Below are 25,778 nucleotides of genomic sequence, written 5' to 3'. Positions count from 1 at the left end.
TCTTTATTTAAAATGTACGTTTTTTTCCTGAAACTCTTAAAATGAAGGTGCGTGTTATACACCTGTGCATGTTATATGCCAATAAATACAGTTATGCCGCATACACGCGATCGGTCAAACCGATGAGAATTGTCTGATGGACCGTTTTCATCGGACCAAACCGATCGCGTGTGGGCCCCATAGGTTATTTATCCATAGGTTAAAAAAAAGCAATCTTGTTTTAAATTTAACCCGATGGATACCTAACCGATAGAAAAAAAAAACGATCGTTAGTAGGCAAGTCCATCGGTTAAAAATCCATGCATGCTCAGAATCAAGTCGACGCATGCTTGGAAGCATTGAACTTCGTTCTTTTCAGCACGTCGTTGTGTTTTACGTCACCGCGTTCTGACACGATCGTTTTTTTAACCGATGGTGTGTAGGCACGACGGACCATCAGTCAGCTTCATCGGTTAACCGATGAAAACAGTCCATCGGACCGCTCTCATCGGTTTGACCGATCGTGTGTACGTGGCATGACTGATCTGGGCAGGCTGTAACCATTAGAAAGAATCAGAGACATCAGACGTTGGGTGATATTAAAATGTTTATTGTGAGAGAGTGAGCTAAGACGGAAATGCAGCAAATATTGGAGCCGAGTGCAACACAACAACAGCCGAATACAATACAGAAATTAGAAATTCAAGTCAAAGAATATACAAGCTAAATAAAAATGTGAAGAAGGAAAATCACCGCTCAAGGTGGGTCTGCTATAGGGTCATACACAGGTGTAGGATTCCAAGGGTGCTGGCAGTGCACTAGGCAAGCATGGGCGTAAAATGAAGGATGGATGGCCGCACTCCAAACCAAACAGGTTGTCTTTATTTAAACGAACAGCAAAACATACCAGATCACAGCAACAGAAACAGGAACCGACGTTTCGCACTGAGTTAGTGCTTATTCATGAATAAGCACTAACTCAGTGCGAAACGTCGGTTCCTGTTTCTGTTGCTGTGATCTGGTATGTTTTGCTGTTCGTTTAAATAAAGACAACCTGTTTGGTTTGGAGTGCGGCCATCCATCCTTCATTTTACGCCCATAAATAAAAATGTGGGCAAGGGGATTGGGCAAGGATAGGGACGTGGGACAAGACCTGGAACATGTTAGGCCTCGTACACACGACCGAACTTGTCTGCTGAAACTGGTCCGCGGACATGTCCGACCGTGTGTAGAGCCGATCGGACAATTTTCCGGCCGAGCGGACAGGTTTCCAGCGGACAAAAGTTTCTTAGCATGCTAAGAAACTTGTCCGCTGGAAGCCTGTCCGTCGGACATGTCCGATGGTCAGTATGACTCATCGGACATGTCCGCTGGCCCGAGAACCCGCGAATGGCGTCGAAGTGATTGGACGCATGCGCGGAAGCATTGAACTTCCGGGTTCGCGCACGTCGCCGCGTCATCGTCGCCGCCATGTCACCGCGTATTCTGTCCGCGGGGAATTTGGTCTGATGGTGTGTACACACATCAGACCAAATTCAGCCAGCAGACATGTCCCATGAAAACGGTCCGCGGACCATTTTCATGGGACATGTCTGGCCGTGTGTACGAGGCCTTAAGGGGAATACAGGGTTACAGCATAAAGGGAGACCAAGGCAGTACAGGCTGAGTGATAAGTACCCAGCCTAGGCACGTGACTTCTGGAGAGGTGAAGTAAAAAATATTTCCAGGACTCAGATGCAGGAGTACATTAGAGAGATGGAAGACTGCTGGGATGTCCGTTTCTTCAGAATCAATAATACTTATAATCTAAAAAAGGTACATCCTTGATATTTGGAGAATCCAAAGGGTTCCATTGCTGATGTCCGCCTGTTTTTCCACGCCTCTGGGCCGAGAACAAGACTGGATACCCAACCTTTAAGATCTAAACACAGGTTTGAATCCATACAAGAGAAGGTTAAAAAACAGCTTGGGTACCAATCAGGGCCTGGTGTCGGAGCCAATCACAAAGTACCAGGAATACCACTACTGAAGTTTGAACCGGAGCTTTAAATGCTCACAGTTTCACCGACAGAAGATCCTGCTTTGAGAAATGTCTAAATGGTGATGGTTCTCCATTCAGAGCTACCAGCCCAACATTTCATATTAGTACTAACCTAGCCGACAAATGTCCCCCAGCCCAGTTCACTGCTCAGCAAATTTTGCCAAAATGTCTTGATTTTCTTCTAAAAGTTTTATTCATGGTTGTTGCACCCAGTGCTGGGGCAAGGTAATCTACAGCCCAGGGTGATAATGAAAAATTGCACATTTCCCACCCCCCTCCCCCAAACAAACACATTGAGCACTAATCTGCATGCTTACTAGCTAAGCATAACTCCTCCCTCCTCCCAGGTACAAATCTGCCCCCTGCTAAAATACCCCCTCCCAGCACAAATCTAGGCTGTCCCATCCCCCCCAGCACAAATCCTCCAAAAACATTGAGTTACTGGGAGGGAAAACCCAGCCTGCCCACACATGCAAAAAAGGTATGGGCCCTTCACAGGGCCAAGGCGCAGAGTCAAAAGAAAACACCTGGGGCTAGATTCACATAGAACCGCGTATCTTTGCGGCGGCGTAACGTATCCAATTTACGTTACGCCTCCGCAACTTAGACGGGCAAGTGCTGTAATCTCAAAGCACTTGCTCCGTAAGTTGCGGCGGCGTAGCGTAAATCGGCCGGCATAAGCCCGCCTAATTCAAATTTGGATCAGGGGGGCGTGTTTTATGTAAATGTACTGTGACGTTTTTCCCGAATGGCGCATGCGCCGTCCGTGGAATTTCCCAGTGTGCATTGCTCCAAAGTATGTCGCAAAGGACGTCATTGGTTTTGACGTGAACGTAAATGACGTCCAGCCCCATTCACGGACGACTTACGCAAACGACGTAACTTTTTCAAATTTTGACGCGGGAACGACGGCCATACTTAACATTGGTACGCCACCATATAGCAGGGGTAACTATACTAAAAGCCTAACGTAAACGGCGTAAATGTACTGCGTCGGCCGGGCGTACGTTCGGGAATTCGCGTATCTAGCTAATTTGCATACTCGACGTGGAATTCGACGGAAGCGCCACCTAGCGGCCAGTGTAAATATGCAGTTACGATACGCCAGTCGGATCTACGGGAAATCTATGCGTAACTGATTCTAAGAATCAGGCGCATAGATACGACCGCGCAACTTAGAGATACAACGGCATATCTGGAGATACGCCGTCGTATCTCGTTTGAGAATCTGGCCCCTGGTCTTCTCCAGAGCTCCAGAAGGCTGGAGGCAATCCCCAGGTCGCAGTACTCTGACATACCCAAGCAAGCAACTACTGGAAACTAAGGGATGATAAGAAGGTAATAATCCCATGCAGCACTAAGGCACAGGTATCACAGGACATTAAAGAGTACAGCCCAAGTTAACGAGTTTGCATGCAAACACAAACAATGGGGCCCACCAAAGGCTCATCGAAGCCCCACCAAAGCCTCATCAAAGCCCCACGAAGCCTCACTCAAGCCCCACCAAAGCCTCATCAAAGCCCCACGAAGCCTCACTCAAGCCCCACCAAATCCTCATCAAAGTCTCATCGAAGCAACCATTCAAAAATTATACCCCATGTAGCTTCATTGGTTCTTCAAAGTGTCTTCAAAGCCTCCATAGAAGTCTATGGCAAAGCTCACTCAAAGACCCATGAAGCTTCACCAAAGCCTCACAGAAGCCCCATGAAGACTCATCAAAGGACCACAAAGCCTCACCGAAGACCCAATAAAAAAAGCCCCACCAAAGGCTTATAGAAGCCTCATCAAAGCCCCACCAAAGCCTCATCTAAGCCCCACAAAAGCCTCACTTAAGCCTCATCGAAGCAACCAAGCAAAAGCAAGGTGTAAACAGGACTGTAAGCTAACCATTTTATTTAGTGACAAGAGTTATGACTAGTATTCAGAGAGCTTTAACAAAGCGTGTCAGAAGTCTTGTTTTGAAGCGAATGTATACTAGCCCTTACACTCTGACGGGAAGACTTAATGAACTTTCACAGTGCTCTAAAGCGCCTTGGTAGTTCATTGAGAACTACAAGCCGATAGCAGCAAAAGGCTTTCACACCTTGTAGTTTTCTGATTCACAGAACACTGGATGCAGCTGGGTGGGAGGACGCCCACACCGTTGCGCTTTTTGCAGATTGTGACAGCTAATGGGAGGGAGAAGATCCCCCGCTAGCTGTCAGACCGGGGGTTCGAGGGTAGTGGAGGCTGGGGCATCTGTAACATGTTACGTGTTACACCTGTCACTACCAACAACCAAAGCTACGTTTTTCTGCACCTGTTACTTCTATCCAAAGTCTGCAGAAGAGACACCAGACTTTATCCCAAAAATCTCTAATCTTGTTCAGATTGCACTACACTGTGGCCTCATCATACAGACTGGCTCCCCTAGCCGTTGTTTACTAAATGTCAGTTTTGCTGCAGCAGGTTCTATACACAGTACAGATGTGCCACTTTACAGGCAGACTAAGGAGACCCCCCAGGCACTATATTTAAAGGAATTTTGTTTGTTTCATTTTAAGCATCAGTAAATCACTGGTGAATGAATGAATGACTTGTATAGCGCAACTCATGCGAACTGAATCGCCTCTGGGCGCTTTTTCCAGCCAGAGTCTGCTTGGCTGGTGCGGTCATTTTACCCCGTAGGATCGTCATTTATAAATTATGTTTTTTTACAAACTTTGTTTTTTTATTTATTTTTTATTCCAAACAACGCATTTTCATTATTTCATTGATTTTTCATGTGTGTAACATATAACATGTTACAAAAAGTGAACTTATCCTTTCGATAAGGGTTGATCTAATTCCCCTTTAAATTGACTAACAACTTTTAAGCCCTATACACACGACCAGGATTCCCGGCGGTATAAAGTCTGCCGGGAATCCCGACGGGAAAACCGAGAACCTGCTCGGTAAGTTTCCCCGTGTACACGCGGCCGGGTTTCCCATCAGGAAAACTGCAGGGAGAGCTCTGGCTGGGAATCACGGCCGTGTGTATGCTCCCTCGCAGTGTTTCCCCATAGGAGCAGGTTCTCTATTTTCCCGTCGGGATTCTTGGCAGTTTTCCTGTTACACACGTCCTGTTTTCCCGGCCAAAATCTCTCCCTGCAGTTTTCCTGGTCGTGTGTATGGGGCTTTAGGGTCTGGATATGGCTGTCAAGATTTGTCTTAGAGCTGCATTAATCTCTTGGTTTCTCAGGGTGTAAATAAAGGGGTTCATTAGTGGGGTGATCACCATATAAAGCAGGGATAGACTTTTGTTCCTTATCACAGAATGACCAGATGGAACCATATAGACCAACATTATGGTGGTATAATATGTAGACACGACTCCCAGGTGGGAGCTACAGGTGGAGAAGGCTTTCTCCTTTCCCTTGGATGATGAGATCCTAGTGATGGCTTGGATGATAAACCCGTAAGTAGATATGATCACAAGGAGAGGGAACACAGTGGGTGCAGGTGAAAGAGAAGACACAACCATTTCAATGGTGGAAGTGTCAGAACAAGACACCTTCAATATTGGAATAACGTCACAATAGAAATGATCAATAATGTTGTCTCTACAAAAACTCAAAGTTGCCACAAAACTTAAAGCAATGGACATAATTAGGGCTGACATGGCCCAGCAGACAAGGATCAGACAACCACACAATCCAGAACCCATAATCAGTGTGTAATGAAGAGGTTTGCAGATGGCCAGATATCTATCATAGGACATTGTGGAGAGGAGAAAACTTTCTGTGCCTAGAAACACACCAAATAAGAAAAACTGTGAGAGACAGCCAATAAGAGAAAAATAAGTGCCGTTTCTAAGTAAGATGTGGAGCATGGGGGGCACAGTGGTGGTGGTGACCAAGATCTCCGACAGTGACAGGTTGGAGAGGAGCACATACATAGGAGAACGAGAAAGTTTAGAGAAAAACACCAACAAGATGATCAAGAGGTTGCAAGTTACAGTCATAGCGTAGGTGACCGTGAACAAGTGGAAGAGGGCAAGTCTGTAGCTTTGGTGGATCCTGAACCCGACAACAAAGAACTTAATAACCAATGACGCGTTCTGATTGTCCGGCCAGCGTTGGAGTCTAAATTCTTCCATGTCTTCAATAAATGAAAAAACAAATTTTTCGGTTAACTTATTTATTACTGATCTGAGCAACATAGAGAATGTGACCTGGCACAACCGCAGGGACAAACCTCCATCCTCAATGTACCTATATAAAAACAGGCAAGAAAAAAGTGTGACTTTAAAGGAGGGATGTCATTGATATCAGATATTGTATACGGTATATAAATGTCATTTATTAGTAGGAACAATTCATGCAATACCGTATTTATCGGGGTATACACCGCGCCGGCGTATAAGGTAGTTTAAGGAAAAAAATAATAATTTTTGCCCTGCGTCCATCGGTGGCCTTGTCTGGCATCCTTCGGCGGCCTTGCGCGGGGTCCGTCCAGCCTTGTGGGTGTCCGTCTGCGGCTTTGGAGGTGTCCGTCTGCGGCTTCCTCGCAGGGTCCGTCCAGCCTTGTGGGTGTCCGTTTTTGGATTTGGTGCCTTTGCCGAGCCGAGAGGAGCCAGATTTCCTGTGTGTTCGGCTCCTCTCGGCTTCTCTCGGCTCCTCTCGTGTGGCTGTGGGCGGAGCCGAGCGTGGCCGAGCCTAGCCGAGTGCGCAGTACACTTGGCTCGGCTCTAGGCTGCGGCGCTCGGCTCCTCTCGGCTTGTCTCGGCTCCTCTCGTGTGGCTGCGGGCGGAGCCGAGCGTGGCCGAGCCTAGCCGAGTGCACAGTACACTTGGCTCGGCTCTAGACTGCGGCGCTCGGCTCCTCTCGGCTTGTCTCGGCTCCTCTCGTGTGGCTGCGGGCGGAGCCGAGTGTGGCTGAGCCTAGTCGAGTGCGCAGTACGATCGGCTCTGCTCGGTCTATTTCAGCGGCGCCCGGGAACAGCAGTATCGGCGTATATTGCGCACCCACGATTTTCCCCTGATTTTAAGGGGAAAAAAGTGCGCGGTATACGCCGATAAATACGGTACATCATATAATCTAATGGTCATGGGAAAAAATAAAAATTTAAGTGGTTGTAAAACAAACGATCGGGCTTTTGCCCGGCCAAACTCACATCGGAGTAAAAGAGAACAGGTTCTCTATCTAAACTCCGACGGAATTCCTCGAAAAAAAAGTCTGATGGGGCACACACACGGTCGGAATTACCGATGGAAAAAGTTTGTCTGACTTTTTCCATCGGAAATTCCGATCGAGTGTACGGGGCTTTACAGACCACTTTCACCTACAGGTAAGCCTAGATTAAAGCCTCGTACACTCGACCTGTTTTCCTGTTGGGGAAACCGTCATGAGAGCTTTTGGCCGGGAAAACTGCCCGTGTGTATGCTCCATCGCAGTTTTCCCGACAGAAAAACTACCGGGAAAAAAAAGAGAACCAGCTCTCTTTTTTCCCGCCGGAATTCCTGGAGGTTTTTAACCCAGCAGTTTTCCTATGGGAAACACTGGGGTGGAGCATACACACGGCCGGGATTCCCGACCAAAGCTCTCATGGCAGTTTTCCTGTCGGGAAACCCAGTTGTGTGTAGGGGAAAAAAGTTACAGAGCGGGTTCTCGGTTTTCCCCTCGGGTTTCCCGGCAGAATTTTTACCTATGGGAATCCCGTTCGTTCGTATGAGGCTTAAGGCTTACCTATAGGTGCTGGAAATATCTCCTAAACCTACACGGTTGAGGAGAAATTAACATTTCCCCGTACGGTGATGTCTAACGCGCATGCACGCTAACTGGGTTCCCTCTATTCTGATGGCATTCAGTCACCCCCAGATCTCATCTTTGGACTAAAACAACACCTTCTGTCATTTTGTGGAAATAAGGGGAGGTGATCTATAATAAAAAAAATAAAAAATATGGACAGGGCTGAGACTATTGCTTGCCCTATTGATTCCAGTTCACTTAAATACTGTAGTCCGCTGAGTGTATGTCTGGAAGAGCAAGAGATATATATTTTTTTTGTATTGCAGACCATTTGAAGGGTTAAAGATTTTCTATTTATTTTTTTTCTTGACACACACCTTAGGTCTGAACTGCAACATTGTAAGAACTATAATGGTTTTGAAGTAAGAATTAAAAAAAAAAAATATATATATATATATATATATATATATATATATATATATATATATATATATATTTATATATATATATATATAAGAATAAAAATAAAAATATATGTAGGATAACATCACCGTTGTCAGCTAAGTGTATGTCAGGAAGAGCAAGATATAATTTTTTTGTATTGCAGACCATTTGAAGGGTTAAAGATTTTTTTATTTTATTTTTCTTGACACACACTTTAGGTCTGAACTACAACATTGTAAGTTGTTGGGGCCCCCAGAACTATAATGGTTTTGAAGTAAGAATTAAAATTTTTTTTTTTTTTTGTTTTTTTTAAATATAAATAAATAAAAATACAAAAATAAAATAATGAATTGTAGGATAACATTACCGTTATCCGCTGAGTGCATGTCTGGAAGAGCAATATATATATATATATATATATATATATATATATATATATATATATATATATATATACAGTACAGACCAAAAGTTTGGACACACCTTCTCATTCCAAGAGTTTTCTTTATTTTCATGACTATGAAAATTGTAGAGTCACACTGAAGGCATGAAAACTATGAAGGAACACATGTGGAATTATACATAACAAAAAAGTGTGACACAACTGAAAATATATTTCATATTCTAGGTTCTTCCACCTTTTGCAGCAGACACATCTCTAGAACTGGTAAGAGGAGACGGTGTGAATCCGGCCTTCATGGTAGAATATCTGCTAGGAAACCACTGCTAAAGAAAGGCAACAAGCAGAAGAGACTTGTTTGGGATAAAGAACACAAGGGATGGACATTAGACCAGTGGAAATCTGTGCTTTGGTCTGATGAGTCCAAACTTGAGATCTTTGGTTCCAATCCCCGTGTCTTTGTGCGACGCAGAAAAGGTGAACGGATGGACTCTACATGCCTGGTTCCCACCGTGAAGCATGGAGGAGGAGGTGTGATGGTGTGGGGGTGCTTTGCTGGTGACACTGTTGGGGATTTATTCAAAATTGAAGGCATACTGAACCAGCATGGCTACCACAGCATCTTGCAGCGGCATGCTATTCCATCCGGTTTGCGTTTAGTTGGACCATCATTTATTTTTCAATAGGACAATGACCCCAAACACACCTCCAGGCGGGGGAAGGGCTATGTGACCAAGAAGGAGAGTGATGGGGCGCTGCGCCAGGTGATTACCTCTTGAAGCTCATCAAGAGAATGCCAAGAGTGTGCCAAGCAGTAATCAAAGCAAAAGGTGGCTACATTGAAGAACCTAGAATATGAAATATATTTTCAGTTGTTTCACACTTTTTTGTTATGTATAATTCCACATGTGTTACTTCATAGTTTTCATGCCTTCAGTGTGAATCTACAATTTTCATAGTCATGAAAATAAAGAAAACTCTTTAAATGAGAAGGGGTGTCCAAACTTTTGGTCTGTACTGTATATATATACATACATTTAACTGATCAGATGTATAAAACACTAACCAGCGACAGTATAATTAAGAAGCTGGGAAATAAAATAAATAAAAGATACAATTTCACACTGATGAGAATATTGTGTTCTTCAATATGGAGAAAATGTGTTTCTTCTTGTAGCGGTCGGATAATTCCCATTCAGGAAATGAAATGCACATGTGAAGTCTGAGCCGGTAGATATACTTTCAAGGTGTGAGGAATGACTCTGGGATCTGATGTAAATGTTCTCCGCAGAACAGAAAGGCCCCGTGTGGATTTCACTCCGGATCCCTCAGATAAACATCTTCTAATAGGTATTTGGGGAGATAACAATTAATCTAATAAAGAGAAAATATCTAACTGAAAGGAAAAGAGAGAACATAGTATCTATTGTATTACTATGATGCAATATACAGTATATTGCCAAAAGTATTGGGACACCCCTCCAAATCATTGGATTCAGGAGTTCCAATCACTTCCATGTCCACAGGTGTATAAAATCAGCAAGGAAGGAAGAAAAAATCCTGGATGGCCGCACACCTTTAAAGGCATCTTTATTGATATGGTACGTGGCAGATGAAATCCAATACAGTCACTTCATGTTACAGAAAACAGGAAAAGCTGCCTGACGCGTTTCACTCTATAAGAAGGTGCTTAATCCTATAAAATCAGCACCTCGGCATGCAGACCAACCATTTGTGACAGAACAGGGCGCTCTCAGGAGCTCAGTGAGTTCAAGCGTGGTACCGAGATAGGTGGCCACCTGTCCATCCATGAAATTTCCTTGCTACTAAATATTCCACGGTCACCTGTTTGTGGTATTATAACAAAGTGGAAGCAACTGGGAACAACAGCAACTCAGCCACAGAGTTTTAGGGCAGGTAAAATGACAGAGCGGGGTCAGCGCATGCTGAAGCTCACAGTGCGCAGAAGTCGCCAACTGTCAATAGCTACAGACCTCCAAACTTCATGTGGCCTTCAGATCAGCACAACCACAGTGTGTAGAGAGCTTCATGGAATGGGGTTTCCATGGCTGAGCAGCTACATCCAAGTCTTACATCACCAAGTGCAATGCAAATCATTGGTTGCAGTGGTGCAAAGAACGTCGCCACTGGACTCTAGAGCAGAGGGGACGTGATCTCTGGAGTGATGAATCACGCTTCTCTGTCTGGCAATCTGATGGATGTATCTGGGTTTTGGTGGTTGCCGGGAGAAAGTGTAAAGTTTGGTGAAGGAGGGATTATGGTGTGGGGTTGTTTTTCAGGGGTTTGGCTTGGCCCCTTAGTTCCAGTGAAGGGAACTCTTAAGGCCTCAGCATACCAAGATATTTTGGACAATTTTATGCTCCCAACTTGTGGGAACAGTTTGGGGACCCTTCCTGTCCCAACATATCTGCACACCAGTGCACTAGGGATGAGCCGAACATACCCGGGTTCGGTTCGCATCAGAACGTTCGAACAGACCGCGGGTTCGCGCGAACATTTAGAACCCCATTGAAGTCTATGGGACTCGAACGTTCGAATTCAAAAACGATCATTTTAAAGACCAATATTCAATTTAATGTTGGTAAACGTCTTTCAGAACCCGGGTCTTGCCCCAGGGAACATGTATCAATCGAAAAAAATATTTTAAAAACGGACGTTTTTGCGGAGCAGCGATTTTAATGATGTTTAAAGTGAAAAAAAAAAAATGAAAAATTCCTTCAAATATCACACCTGCTGTGTGTCTCTAGTAGTGGCACATGTTTAGAAATGTCCCTGCACAACATTAAATTATTATAAGAACAAAGTAATTTAATACTGGTTGCGCACGTGCTGTGTGGGAACAATATCTCGATTATTTTAGGGGTGGTGGGGGGGTGGCATTATCTTTTTGGGAAAGCAAAATTGTAGAAAAAAGGGCACCCCTCAAACATACTGTAATTGTAGCGCAACAAAGAGCCACGTGCAAAGTATTGCATCAAAAATTGTTATTAGGCGCCCTTGTTACACAGGGGCATAAAAATGTGTCCGTAGGCGCAACATAACACTGCAACCCCTCCCAATATCTGTAATTGGAGCGCAACAAGGAGCCACGTGCAAAGTATTGCATCAAAAATTGTTATTAGGCGCCCTTGTTACACAGGGGCATAAAAATGTGTCCGTAGGCGCAACATAACACTGCAACCCCTCCCAATATCTGTAATTGGAGCGCAACAAGGAGCCACGTGCAAAGTATTGCATCAAAAATTGTTATTAGACGCCCCTGTTACACAGGGGCACAAAAATTAGGCCTTAGGCCACGTGCAAAGTATTGCATCAAAAATTGTTATTAGACGCCCCTGTTACACAGGGGCACAAAAATTAGGCCTTAGGCCACGTGCAAAGTATTGCATCAAAAATTGTTATTAGACGCCCCTGTTACACAGGGGCACAAAAATTAGGCCTTAGGCCACGTGCAAAGTATTGCATCAAAAATTGTTATTAGACGCCCCTGTTACACAGGGGCACAAAAATTAGGCCTTAGGCCACGTGCAAAGTATTGCATCAAAAATTGTTATTAGACGCCCCTGTTACACAGGGGCACAAAAATTAGGCCTTAGGCCACGTGCAAAGTATTGCATCAAAAATTGTTATTAGACGCCCCTGTTACACAGGGGCACAAAAATTAGGCCTTAGGCCACGTGCAAAGTATTGCATCAAAAATTGTTATTAGGCGCCCCTGTTAAACAGGGGCAGAAAAATTAGGCCTTAGGCACTGGTGGCGGAGCACAGAAAAACAAAATTTCTTACTAGCTAACAGCATGAAAAGTGAGGAGGAGAAGGATATTCCATCAGCAGCACAACAGGACAGTCACTCAGCATCAGCAGTCTCAAAGGGATCTGATATTTCAACACAAAATTCTTATTCAGTAACATCAGCATCAGGTGCTTGGTAGCCGGTGTTGATCCAAGCCTGATTCATTTTGATGAAGGTCAGTCGATCAACAGAGTCGGTGGAGAGGCGTACCCTGTGATCGGTCACAAAGCCTCCAGCAGCACTGAATGTACGTTCTGAAAGAACACTGGATGCAGGGCAAGCCAGTAGCTCAATTGCGTACTGTGCAAGCTCTGGCCAGTGATCCATCCTCAAGACCCAGTAAGCCAGAGGATTTTCCGTGGGGAAGGTGTCCAAGTCGGATCTTGCCGCTAGGTATTCCCGGACCATGTAAACCAGACGCTGGCGATGGTTGCTGGAACCGGTCAGACCTTGGGGCTGCGGATTAAAAAATTGTCTGAACGCATCGGTCAGACGGCCACCTTCTCCACCGCTCCTTCTCTGACTCACCGAAGCCTCAGCAAGACGTTGTCCAGGGCCAGGTTTTGGTAATCCCCCCGGTTCTGGGAACGCATTGCACAGACCCTTCTGCAAGGCCTCCCGCAGTAGTTTCATCTTCTGCTCCCTCTGCGATGGCAACATAAGATCCGTTACCTTACTCTTGTAACGTGGATCAAGGAGAGTTGCCAGCCAGTAATGATCCCTCTCCTTGATAGCACGTACACGAGGATCCTTACGCAGGCTTTGCAGAATCAGGGAGGCCATGCAGCGTAGGTTTGCAGAGGCATTCGGGGCACAGTCCTCTGGGTCACTGAGGACGACAGGATCCTCAGCCACCTCATCCCAGCCACGTAAAAGTCCACGTGTTCCTTGGGACTGTAAATGATCCCTTGAAGACTGCTGCTGTTGATGCTGAGTGCTAGGCTCCACCTCCATGCTGCTGATACAATCCTCCTCCTCCTCCTCTTCCTCATCCTCCTCCTCCTCTTCCTGTGTTCCAGGTGGGCAAGCAGGAACAGTGTCTGGATAAAGGGGGCCTTGAGAGGTAAGGAAGTCCTCCTCTTCCTCCCTCTGTTCTGCCTCAAGGGCCCTGTCCATTATTCCACGTAGGGTGTGCTCCAACATGTGAATAAGCGGGACAGTCTCACTGATGCATGCACTGTCACTGCTCACCATCCTCGTGGCCTCCTCAAATGGTGACAGGACAGTGCATGCATCCCTGATCAAGGCCCACTGGCGTGGTGAAAAAAACCCAAGCTCCCCTGAGCCAGTTCTGCTGCCATATTGGCACAGGTACTCATTGATGGCCCTCTGCTGCGTGTGCAGCCGCTGCAGCATGGCCAACGTAGAGTTCCATCTGGTGGGCATGTCACAGATTAGGCGGTTCTTGGGCAGGTTGTATTCCCTCTGGAGGTCTGTCAGCCGAGCAGTGGCATTATATGACCTCCGGAAATGCACACAGACTTTCCTGGCCTGCCTCAGGACATCCTGTAAGCCAGGGTACCTGCCCAAGAACCGCTGCACCACCAAATTGAGAACATGCGCAAAACAGGGCACATGGGTGAGTTTTCCACGTCGCAGGGCAGAGAGGAGGTTGGTGCCATTATCGCTTCAGCTGGCGTGGCGTCAACCACCTCTGAGCCTGCCCCTGCAGAGCTGAAAGAACCTCTTCCCCAGTGTGGCTCCTGTCTCCCAAGCACACCAGCTCTAGGACCGCATGGCATCTCTTGGCCTGCATTCCTGCGTAGCCCGTCGTACGCCTACGGAGCACGGCTGGTTCTGAGCCAACATCACCACAGGAAGAGGCCACAGAGGAAGAAGAAGAGGAGGGGGTGGAGGAGAGAGGTGTGTCACAAGCAGTTGTAGTGTTTTGGAGGCGTGGTGGTGGAACAACCTCCAAAACTACTGTGCCTTGACCTGCGCCCTTCCCAGCTGCCAGCAGAGTCACCCAATGGGCCGTAAAAGACAGGTAACGTCCCTGTCCATGCCTGCTGGACCATGAGTCAGCGGTAAGATGCACCTTACCACTGACCGCCCTGTCCAGCGAGGTATGGACATTGCCTTCCACATGCCGGTAGAGAGCCGGAATCGCCTTCCGTGAAAAAAAGTGGCGTTTGGGTACTTGCCACTGAGGTACTGCACATTCCACAAACTCACGGAAGGGGGCAGAATCTACCAACTGAAAAGGTAGCAGTTGAAGTGCTAGCAATTTTGCTAAGCTAGCATTCAACCGCTGGGCATGTGGATGGCTGGGAGCGTACTTCTTTCGGCGCTGCAGCAGCTGGGGCAGGGAAATTTGTCTGGTAATATCAGTAGATTGGCCGGATGTACTACCACTACTACGTTGTGACACACCTATTTCTACACCTTCGGTGCAGGCTGCAGAGAGGACTAGGGGTCTAGTGGGGTTTGAGGTCACAGAAGGGCAAGGGGAGGACCGCTTTGGTCTTTGGTGTGGGTCTTTCTGGTATGCCTGCCAACGAGCTGCATGGCAGGTCGACATATGTCTGGACAAGCATGTGGTGCCCAAGCGGGTGATGTTTTGGCCACGCGAGATACGCTTGAGACATATGTTGCAAACAGCAAAGGTAGCATCTGATGGACAGGTTTCAAAAAAGGCCCACACCAAAGAACTTTTGCTGTACCGTTGAGACACAGCAGCGCCACGTAATGCAGTTGGTGTACTGCCCTTAAGCTGACCCCTGGAGGGCTTCCTGCCTCTTTGAAGATGTGCCTGTGCCTCGTCCTCTTCCTCCTCCTCCTCTCTCCTACCAGGCACCCAGGTAGAGTCAATGACCTCATCATCCCCTCCCTCCTCATCATCACTGGCGACAACCTGGCAGTATGCTCCAGCTGGGGGAACATCACTCCCAGATTGTTGTCCCTCTCGGCCACCCCCTCTCCCTGGGCTCACATCAATGCCTTCCTCTATCAGTGTTCCGTCATCGGAGTCTTCAAAACGCTGTGCATCTTCAGCTAGCATGTACCCAACACTGTGTTGAAACAGTTCGGGGGACTCCTCAGGAGGACACGGTGGGACTAGGGAAGGATTGTGTGATCCCATTGTGCAGAGGGTAGAGGACGCCTTGGCAGCTGCTTTGCCAGACAAACTATAATCAGTCTGTGTGAGAGAGGATGAGGAGGATGAGGACGGCTTGGTCATCCAGTTAACTAATTTCTCAGCATGTTGAGGCTCAACACGGCCAGCTCCCGAAAAGAAGGACGAGCGGCCACGGCCACGTGCTGAAGAGGATGCACCACATCCATCACCAGCGTTACCTCTAGATGCAGAGCCTGCTTGCCCTCGTGACTCTCTGCCTCTCTTTGTCCTTCCAGCCATAGTTATGCGTTCAGGTGTTATGTAACAAAATAGTCGCTGTCACACCGACTGCGTTCAGATGGTATTAAACAGCAATCACACAGTAAGAGCGACTTGGTTCAAGTGTAAAGTAACAAAATAGTCGCTGTCACACCAACTGCGTTCAGATGGTATTAAACAGCAACCACACAGTAAGAGCGACTTGGCTCAAGTGTAAAGTAACAAAATAGTCGCTGTCACACCGACTGCGTTCAGATGGTATTAAACAGCAATCACACAGTAAGAGCGACTTGGTTCAAGTGTAAAGTAACAAAATAGTCGCTGTCACACCAACTGCTTTCAGATGGTATTAAACAGCAACCACACAGTAAGAGCGACTTGGCTCAAGTGTAAAGTAACAAAATAGCCGCAGTGACACCAACTGCCTTTAGTTGCTATTAAACAGCACGCACGCAGTAATAGCGACTGCGGTCAAATGCGATTTAACAGCACGCACGCAGTGACACCAACTGCCTTTAGTTGCTATTAAACAGCACGCACGCAGTAATAGCGACTGCGGTCAAATGCGATTTAACAGCACGCAGTGACACCAACTGCCTTTAGTTGCTATTAAACAGCACGCACGCAGTAATAGCGACTGCGGTCAAATGCGATTTAACAGCACGCACGCAGTGACACCAACTGCCTTTAGTTGCTATTAAACAGCACGCACGCAGTAATAGCGACTGCGGTCAAATGCGATTTAACAGCACGCACGCAGTGACACCAACTGCCTTTAGTTGCTATTAAACAGCACGCACGCAGTAATAGCGACTGCGGTCAAATGCGATTTAACACCACGCACGCAGTGACACCAACTGCCTTTAGTTGCTATTAAACAGCACGCACGCAGTAATAGCGACTGCGGTCAAATGCGATTTAACACCACGCACGCAGTGACACCAACTGCCTTTAGTTGCTATTAAACAGCACGCACGCAGTAATAGCGACTGCGGTCAAATGCGATTTAACAGCACGCACGCAGTGACACCAACTGCCTTTAGTTGCTATTAAACAGCACGCACGCAGTAATAGCGACTGCGGTCAAATGCGATTTAACAGCACGCACGCAGTGACACCAACTGCCTTTAGTTGCTATTAAACAGCACGCACGCAGTAATAGCGACTGCGGTCAAATGCGATTTAACAGCACGCACGCAGTGACACCAACTGCCTTTAGTTGCTATTAAACAGCACACACGCAGTAATAGCGACTGCGGTCAAATGCGATTTAACACCACGCACGCAGTGACACCAACTGCCTTTAGTTGCTATTAAACAGCACGCACGCAGTAATAGCGACTGCGGTCAAATGCGATTTAACAGCACGCACGCAGTGACACCAACTGCCTTTAGTTGCTATTAAACAGCACGCACGCAGTAATAGCGACTGCGGTCAAATGCGATTTAACACCACGCACGCAGTGACACCAACTGCCTTTAGTTGCTATTAAACAGCACGCACGCAGTAATAGCGACTGCGGTCAAATGCGATTTAACAGCACGCACGCAGTGACACCAACTGCCTTTAGTTGCTATTAAACAGCACGCACGCAGTAATAGCGACTGCGGTCAAATGCGATTTAACACCACGCACGCAGTGACACCAACTGCCTTTAGTTGCTATTAAACAGCACGCACGCAGTAATAGCGACTGCGGTCAAATGCGATTTAACAGCACGCACGCAGTGACACCAACTGCCTTTAGTTGCTATTAAACAGCACGCACGCAGTAATAGCGACTGCGGTCAAATGCGATTTAACAGCACGCACGCAGTGACACCAACTGCCTTTAGTTGCTATTAAACAGCACGCACGCAGTAATAGCGACTGCGGTCAAATGCGATTTAACAGCACGCACGCAGTGACACCAACTGCCTTTAGTTGCTATTAAACAGCACGCACGCAGTAATAGCGACTGCGGTCAAATGCGATTTAACAGCACGCACGCAGTGACACCAACTGCCTTTAGTTGCTATTAAACAGCACGCACGCAGTAATAGCGACTGCGGTCAAATGCGATTTAACAGCACGCACGCAGTGACACCAACTGCCTTTAGTTGCTATTAAACAGCACGCACGCAGTAATAGCGACTGCGGTCAAATGCGATTTAACAGCACGCACGCAGTGACACCAACTGCCTTTAGTTGCTATTAAACAGCACGCACGCAGTAATAGCGACTGCGGTCAAATGCGATTTAACAGCACGCACGCAGTGACACCAACTGCCTTTAGTTGCTATTAAACAGCACGCACGCAGTAATAGCGACTGCGGTCAAATGCGATTTAACAGCACGCACGCAGTGACACCAACTGCCTTTAGTTGCTATTAAACAGCACGCACGCAGTAATAGCGACTGCGGTCAAATGCGATTTAACAGCACGCACGCAGTGACACCAACTGCCTTTAGTTGCTATTAAACAGCACGCACGCAGTAATAGCGACTGCGGTCAAATGCGATTTAACAGCACGCACGCAGTGACACCAACTGCCTTTAGTTGCTATTAAACAGCACGCACGCAGTAATAGCGACTGCGTTCAAATGCGATTTAACAGCACACACGCAGTGACACCAACTGCCTTTAGTTGCTATTAAACAGCACGCACGCAGTAATAGCGACTGCGTTTCTGTGCAATTCAATAGCCCAGTTGCATTAACAGCGACTGCGCTTCTGTGCAAATAAATTGCACACGTGCAGTAACAGGTAATGCGTCTGTGTGTGCAATTAACTAGCACACGTTAAATAACACAGAATAATTATATTTAAAGTAAATCCCTAATGCAGGCAATACAACACGTTAGAGCGCTGCATGTAGAACAATCTCCTGCCTGATAGATAAACTAGCTGAGCTGTACAGTTTATAAATATATTGACAACGCCTAAGGATGTGAATATATTCTCTACAAACTGTACTTTTAACTATACTGACTACACTTCCTACTCTATCTATCTATCTATCTATCTATCTATCTATCTATCTATCTATCTATCTATCTATCTATCTATCTATCTATCTATCTATCTATCTATCTATCTATCTATCTATCTGGTTAAGACACTGTGTCTCTATCTCTCTATCTCTCTCTGTCTGACTGACTGATCTTCTCTAGAACCGCCAACACACTACACTAGGCAGCCGTGCAGGCTGCCTTTTATAGTGGGGGGCGTGTACTAATCCCCCTGAGCCATAATTGGCCAAAGCCACCCTGGCTTTGGCCAATTATGGCTCTTCGTTTTTTGAGCGCTGTGATTGGCCAAGCATGCGGGACATACAGCATGCTTGGCCAATCATCAGCGCTCAACGCCCCAGTGAATTATGGGACGTTTTGCGTCACTCGAATTTGGCGCGAACGACCCGTTTTGTTCGAGTTTCGACGAACGATCGAACGACCGATGTTCGAGTCGAACATACGTTCGAATCGAACGCGGAGCTCATCCCTACAGTGCACAAAGCAAGGTCCATAAAGACATGGATGAGCGAGTCTGGGGAAATTTGTGTCACTTTGTGAGAACAGTTTGGGGACGGCCCCTTCCTGTTCCAACATGACTGAGCACCAGTGCACAAAGCAAGGTCCATAAAGACATGGATGAGCGAGTTTTGGGGTGGAGGAACATGACTGGAACCCGTTGATCGCCCCTGATGTTAACCCCATCCCTGTCAGTGTCATTAGTACAGTGACAGTGTATATTTTTAGAACTGATCACTGTATTAGTGTCCCTGGTCCCCAAAAGTGTCACTGTGGGGCTGATTTACCAAGCCTTTGCTCCATGACTCATGGAGCAAAGCCAGGAGTAAAAGCCGTTTTGTCATTTACTAAAGAAATACGCTGCCAGTGCAGTGTATTTCTCTATTTACTATAATGCCTAGTACGTCCAGGAGAGGGCGCATGGTGCACCCCTATAGACCTGGCGTACGGCATTTAGAAATGTAGATAGAAGGGGTTTGGTTTTTGTGAAATCGAGCGCCGTATGCCGCAAGTAGGAATAAACCTCCAGGAGGTTTATTTGCATACTGCGCATGCGTGTGGGGCAAATACGTCCTTTCACGCATGCCGTCTCACTACGCCGGGAAAATCTTGGTAAATACCAAGCGGTGTAGCAGCCTTTGCACTGATTGAGTCGGCGCACGTGAAAGGCCGAACTGTTTTCAGCCTGCGCTGACCATGAAGGGGAACTCCGCGCCAAATTTCAAACAAAAAAACGACGCGAGTTCCCCTTCAGGTGCATACCAGGCTCTTAGGCTTGGTCTGGAACGTAAGGGGTTAAACCCACGCCGAAAACCAGCTTGGGTTCCCCCCAGACCAAGCCCTTATCCCAAGCACGCAGTCTGGCCGGACAGGAATGGGGGTGGGGATGAGCGAGCGGCCCCCCTCCTGAGCCGTACCAGACCGCATGCCCTCAACATGGGGGAGTGTGTGCTTTGGGGGAGGGGGGCGCTGCCCCCCCACCCCAAAGCACTCTTGTCCCCATGTCGATAGGGACAAGAGCCTCTTCCTGACAACCCTTGCCGCTGGTTGTCGGGGTATGCGGGCGGGGGGCTTATCAGAATCTGGGAGCCCCCTTTAATAAGGGGGCCCCCAGATGCCGGCCCCCACCCTATGTGAATGAGTATGGGGTACATCTTTCCCCTACCCATTCACCTGTGGGAAAAATGTAAAGTAAAAAAAAACACAACACAGGTTTTTAAAATAATTTATGAGTCAGCTCCGGGGCCCCCCCCTTTCTTCTTTAAGCTCTTTTAGAAGGGGGGGTGTAGGCCCGGTCTTCTCTCTACCGCCGGGGCCCTGGCCTTCGCCGTTTTCTGCCGGGGGGCGCCATACCCCTGGTCTTCTTCGGTGCCTTCCGCCGGGGCCCCCAACCCCTTTAGGCTCTTTTACATTAGGGGGGGCATCCGGGCTTCGCCAATTTCTGCCAGGGGAGGGCGCCTTCCCTTGGTCTTCTCTGGTGCCTTCCACCGGGGCCCCGGTCTTCCTCGTTTTCTGCCGGGGGTGCGCCAACTCCCTTGGTCTTTTCTCTGCTGTCTTGTCGTTGCCTCTTCTGCCTGTCTCCTCCGCGGAGCCCAGGGCTTTCTTTCTGCTTTCTTCTCTGTTCCCTCTTCTGCCTGTCTCCTCCGCGGAGCCCAGGGCTTTCTTCTCTGTTCCCTCTTCTGCCTGTCTCCTCCGGGGAGCCCAGGGCTTCTCTCCGGTGCCTTCTTCCTTCTTCTCTTCCAGCGATGTTGACACGACAAGCTCTCCGGCTGTTATGCCGTCTGAGTGGCGTGCATTGACTTATATAGGCATTGGGCGTGGTCACCGGCTGATGCCACCCTGCGACCTCAACCTTTGTGACATCACATTCCCAGGGCATGATGGGAGGGGGCGAGCAGGAGTGTCAGGACCCCCACTAACACACAGCTCCTTTCTCTATCTGCAAAGTAGACAGTGTCCTGACTTGCCTGATTGCCCCCTCCCCCCTCAAGAGGCTTTCTCCACACCAGGGAGAAAGCCTTGCATTACTGTGTGGAGTTACAGACAGAAGAACAGGAAGTGAGGATTTCTCAGAAGAAATAAGGACATTTAAATGCAAAATGGAAGGATGAGGTAAATGAAGGAGGACTGCACTACGGTAAAGGAAGCTATTTAGGGAAAACATTTTTTACCTTTACAACCCCTTTAAGGAGTATTAATAACCCATAAGAGGTGCACCCTCAATGTAAGTAGGGGTATAAGGGATCTATCATGAGGTCAAACCAGATGCCTTACTATTAGGGAATGAAAACAGTCTGGTTCCCCACTATCAGGACCTGGACACAGGTACATTTGCTTTCAAGGTCTGGCAACTAGACATGTACATTTGTTTTCGTCCGAATTTTGGGGATTCGTTTTAACAAACGATAACAAACACACAGAATCCAAAATCCAAAAGATCCGACATAAAAAATGCTTTATTTTTGTTTTGTTGCGACAACAGTTGGATATAGATAGACAGAAGATTGGACATGACGGTGACAATAGCGATCTGTGTCTATCGAACCTGCGGTTGAATGTGCCTAACCTTTACTCTATTAGTCCAAGATTGTTCTACATAGAGAGAAAAGATTTGACATAGAGAGAAAAGATTCGACATAGAGAGAAAAGATTCGACATGAAGATTCGAACGAAGCAGTCGCGACGAGCGGACATTTATAGTCAAATGCTCCGTCCTTAGTTTATAGAAGAATTCTAATGTTGGTTGATTAGTAATAATAAATAATAAATATAATTATTACTGGTGTCATACAACATTAGAATTCTACTATAGCTTGTGGGCGGAGCATTCGATCCGGAAATGTACAATCGCGGCATCGTACAGTTTAGCTGCTCCGTCGAATCTTCTTAGAACATTCAACAGACACCATAAGCCTTCAATGACAGATTCAACCTTTATTCAGATTTTCGGACTAATGCATTTTTTTACGAAACAAAATAAATAAAAACTAATTTCGGGAGTAACTAAATAAATGTATTTTTCAGACAAAAACAAAATTCCGAAACAAAATATTTCAGTGTTCGCATGTCTACTGGCAACAGAATGAAATACAGTCCCAGATATTCTGCTCCCTAAAAACATAACTCAATCCTTTGTTGAGGTTTTACTTTGTTGATATTGGTTGATGCACTATGGTTTTGCTTTATTGATTTGAATAAGCCTGTTTGTTTTATAATTTAAATATAAGAGGGCATCACCATATTTAACCCCTTCGTGCCTACGGGTAGTTTTGTTTGTTTGTTGTACAGCCCAGAAACAATAGTGCACATTTTCCTTTTTTTTTAATCCTACTTAAAACATACTAGGCCAGATTCAGATAGGTGAGCGGATCTTTAGATCCGCGTAACCTATCTCATTTACGTTACGCCACCACAAGTTTTTGAGGCAAGTGTTTTATTCAGAAAGCACTTGCCTGTAAACTTGTGGCGGCGTATCGTAAATCCCCCGGCGGAATTCAAATTCCTCAGGTAGGGGGCGTGTAAAATTTAAATCAGGCGCGTCCCCACGCCGAACGAACTGCGCATGCGCCGTCCGTAAAATTTCCCAGCGTGCATTGCTCTAAATGACATCCCTAGGACGTCATTTGTTTCGACATGAACGTAAATTACGTCCATCCGTATTCGCGCACGACTTATGCAAACGACATAAAAAATTCAAAACTCGGTGCGGGAACGACGGCCATACTTAACATAGGATACGCCGCACATACCCCTCATATAGCAGGGGTAACTATACGGCGGAAAACGCAAACGACGTAAAAAAAAAGCGCCGGGTGGTCGTTCGTTTCTGAATCGGCGTAACTCCTCATTTGCATATTCCTCGCGTATACAAACGGAAGCGCCACCTAGCGGCCAGCGTGAGATTGTAGCCTAAGATCCGACGGTGTAAGTCACTTACACCTGTCGGATCTTAGGGATATCTATGTGTAACCTGATTCTATGAATCAGGCACATAGATACGACGGCGTATCAGGAGATACACTGGCGTATCTCTTTTCTGAATCCGGCCCACTGACACTAACTGACTCTGATACTAATAAAAAAAAAATCCTGTACAAAAAATACTGACCTTGACCTTTGACTTTTAACCCTGAGCTTGACCCAAAAACTAACCCTGGCACTGACCTAGATCAAACCTTGATCTAGTTATTTATTTATTTTCCAATTATTATTATTATGATTAATTTTTTTTCTATCTCTGCAAGGACAGATAGTGATACAATGTATCTCTCTCGTCCATTTGCAGAGCCAGGAAACACAGGGATGGGCTTCACAGTAACTGATCACTGTGATAGCCAATCGGAGGCTATCCCAGCAATCAGGAGACCTGGAATCGAATGTTCCATGTCCCGATCATTAGAGTGGGTCTGGGCTCTCGGTGAGACCCTGGTGTCTGTGCTGGAATCACACCAAGGGAGACATGGGGAAAAGCCCAGTCCAGCAGGGACACATATTTGCGTACAGTCGACATGAAGGGGTTAAATGAGGTTTGGATACTCTGTCCAATTTACCTTTAAATGGACTAACAATTGTTCAGGATCTGGTTATGGATGACAAGGTTTGTCTTATAGCTGCATTGATCTCTTGGTTTCTCAGGGTGTAAATAAAAGGGTTCATTAGTGGGGTGACCACCGTGTAGAGCAGTGATAGGACTTTGTTCATTATCACAGAATGACCGGATGGAACCACATAGACCAAAATCATGGTGGTATAATATGTAGAGACAACTCCCAGGTGGGAGCTGCAGGTGGAGAAGGCTTTCTTCTTTCCCTTGGATGATGAGATTCTAGCGATGGCTCGGATGATAAACCCATAAGTAGATATGATCACAAGGAGAGGGAACATAGTGGCTGCAGATGAAAGGTAAGACACAACCATTTCAACGGTGGAAGTGTCAGAACAAGACAGCTGCAATATTGGAATAACGTCACAATAGAAATGGTCAATAATATTGTTTTTACAAAAATCCAAAGTTGCCACAAAACTTAAAGCAATGGACATGAGTAGAGTTGACATGGCCCAGCAGGCAAGGGTCAGGCAAATACACAACCCGGGACCCATAATCATTGCGTAATGAAGAGGTTTGCAGATGGCCAGATATCTATCATAAGACATTGCTGAGAGGAGGAAACATTCCGTAACGAGAAACACACCAAATAAGAAAAACTGTGTGAGACAGCCAATAAGAGAAAAATAAGTGCCGTTTCTAAGTAAGATATGGAGCATGGGGGGCACAATGTTGGTGGTGAGCAAGATCTCCGACAGTGAGAGGTTGGAGAGGAGCACATACATAGGAGAACCAGAAAGTTTAGAGAAAAACACCAACAAGATGATCAAGAGGTTGCAAGTCAATGTCACAGCATAGGTGACCGTGAACAGGCTGAAAAAGACAAGTCTGAAGCTTTGGTGGATCCTCAACCCAACAATGAAGACATTATTTATTGCTGACTTGTTCTGTACTTCCAGAAATTGTTGGGCAATAAATTCTTCCATGCCTACAAAATAAACACAAGATAATTGATTTGCGATTTTTCCTGAGTTCCACAAATTGAATGGTTGGCCAGGTGCAAAATGCAATGGAGTTGATTTAATAACCCCGGAGAGTGCAAAATCTGGTGCAGCTCTGCAAAGAAACCAATCAGTTTCCATCTTTTTTTTAGGCAAAGCTTACTTGAACAAGTTAAAGTTAAAAGCTGATTGGCTATCATGCACAACTGCACCAGATTTTGAACTCTCCAGTTTTAGTAAATCAATCCCACTAGATCAGTGGTTCTCAACCTTTCTAGTGACCCCTTGATAACATTTCCCAAGTTGTGGGGACCCCTAACAGTAACAGTGTGGGGACGCCTAACATTTTGTAGAGTGGGTTGTCAGCACCCAAGGCAAGACAAGTAATTTGTGCCCCTAACCCACAGAAATTTAGCGCTCCCTTTCACTCGTACAGTATTACAACCCATTTTGGAATGTACCACTCTTTCTCTTTATTCTCCTTTATTTCCCTTTTATCTCTCTCCTTCCTAATTTCTTCCCCCCCCCCCCCCCCATCCATCTCTCTAGCCCTCTTTCGTGTTCTTTCTTTTATTCCTTTTCTTAATTTTTCTTTGTTCCTCCCCCTCTTCTCCACTCCCTTCCATGTATTCTCTATTTTTATTCCTTCTCTTACACCTTGGGGGGGGGGGGGCGTAGGGGGAATGGGATCAGTGACAGTGCTGGGGGGAGTTCTGATCGGCCAACTTGGGTGCTCTTGATCAAGGTCATCTGCTGATCTGTGAACTGTAGTGGGGACTTTTAATTGCAACTATAATCTAAGGTAGTGTTACTCACTGTGTCTTTGACTTTGTGGTGTCTTGTAGCAGTGACACCTATGCAGAAATCAGGAGAAAGGGTCTCCTCCAGCCCCTCCCAGTTTACATTCCTCTCCAGTCTGCTTTTTTCCTACTCAGGGATCACCATTGAGGTATTTGTAAATCACTATCATGTCCCTTCTCAGGCATCTCTTCTTCAGT

At 46.4% G+C, this 25,778-nt stretch overlaps 2 protein-coding genes across 2 annotated transcripts; both read right to left on the bottom strand.

The window, feature by feature from the left end:
* Nucleotides 1-5,173: 5,173 nt before the first annotated feature.
* LOC120942832 (olfactory receptor 1496-like) lies at nt 5,174-6,137 on the bottom strand. The gene has a single exon (XM_040355757.1). The coding sequence runs from the start codon at nt 6,135-6,137 to the stop codon at nt 5,178-5,180; it is 960 nt and encodes a 319-aa protein (XP_040211691.1). The 3' UTR covers nt 5,174-5,177.
* A 17,551-nt stretch (nt 6,138-23,688) lies between these two features.
* LOC120942560 (olfactory receptor 1496-like) lies at nt 23,689-24,808 on the bottom strand. Its single transcript, XM_040355537.1, has one exon. The coding sequence runs from the start codon at nt 24,763-24,765 to the stop codon at nt 23,806-23,808; it is 960 nt and encodes a 319-aa protein (XP_040211471.1). The 5' UTR covers nt 24,766-24,808; the 3' UTR covers nt 23,689-23,805.
* Nucleotides 24,809-25,778: the final 970 nt, after the last annotated feature.

Source organism: Rana temporaria, chromosome 6, assembly GCF_905171775.1.
Source record: "Rana temporaria chromosome 6, aRanTem1.1, whole genome shotgun sequence".
In the NCBI taxonomy this organism is placed as follows: Eukaryota; Metazoa; Chordata; class Amphibia; order Anura; family Ranidae; genus Rana; species Rana temporaria.
This window is presented reverse-complemented; position numbering and strand designations above follow the sequence as displayed.

Excerpts from the sequence above, each read along its gene's own strand:
- LOC120942832 (XM_040355757.1), bottom strand. The coding sequence starts at position 6,137 with ATGGAAGAATTTAGACTCCAACGCTGGCCGGACAATCAGAACGCGTCA.
- LOC120942560 (XM_040355537.1), bottom strand. The coding sequence starts at position 24,765 with ATGGAAGAATTTATTGCCCAACAATTTCTGGAAGTACAGAACAAGTCA.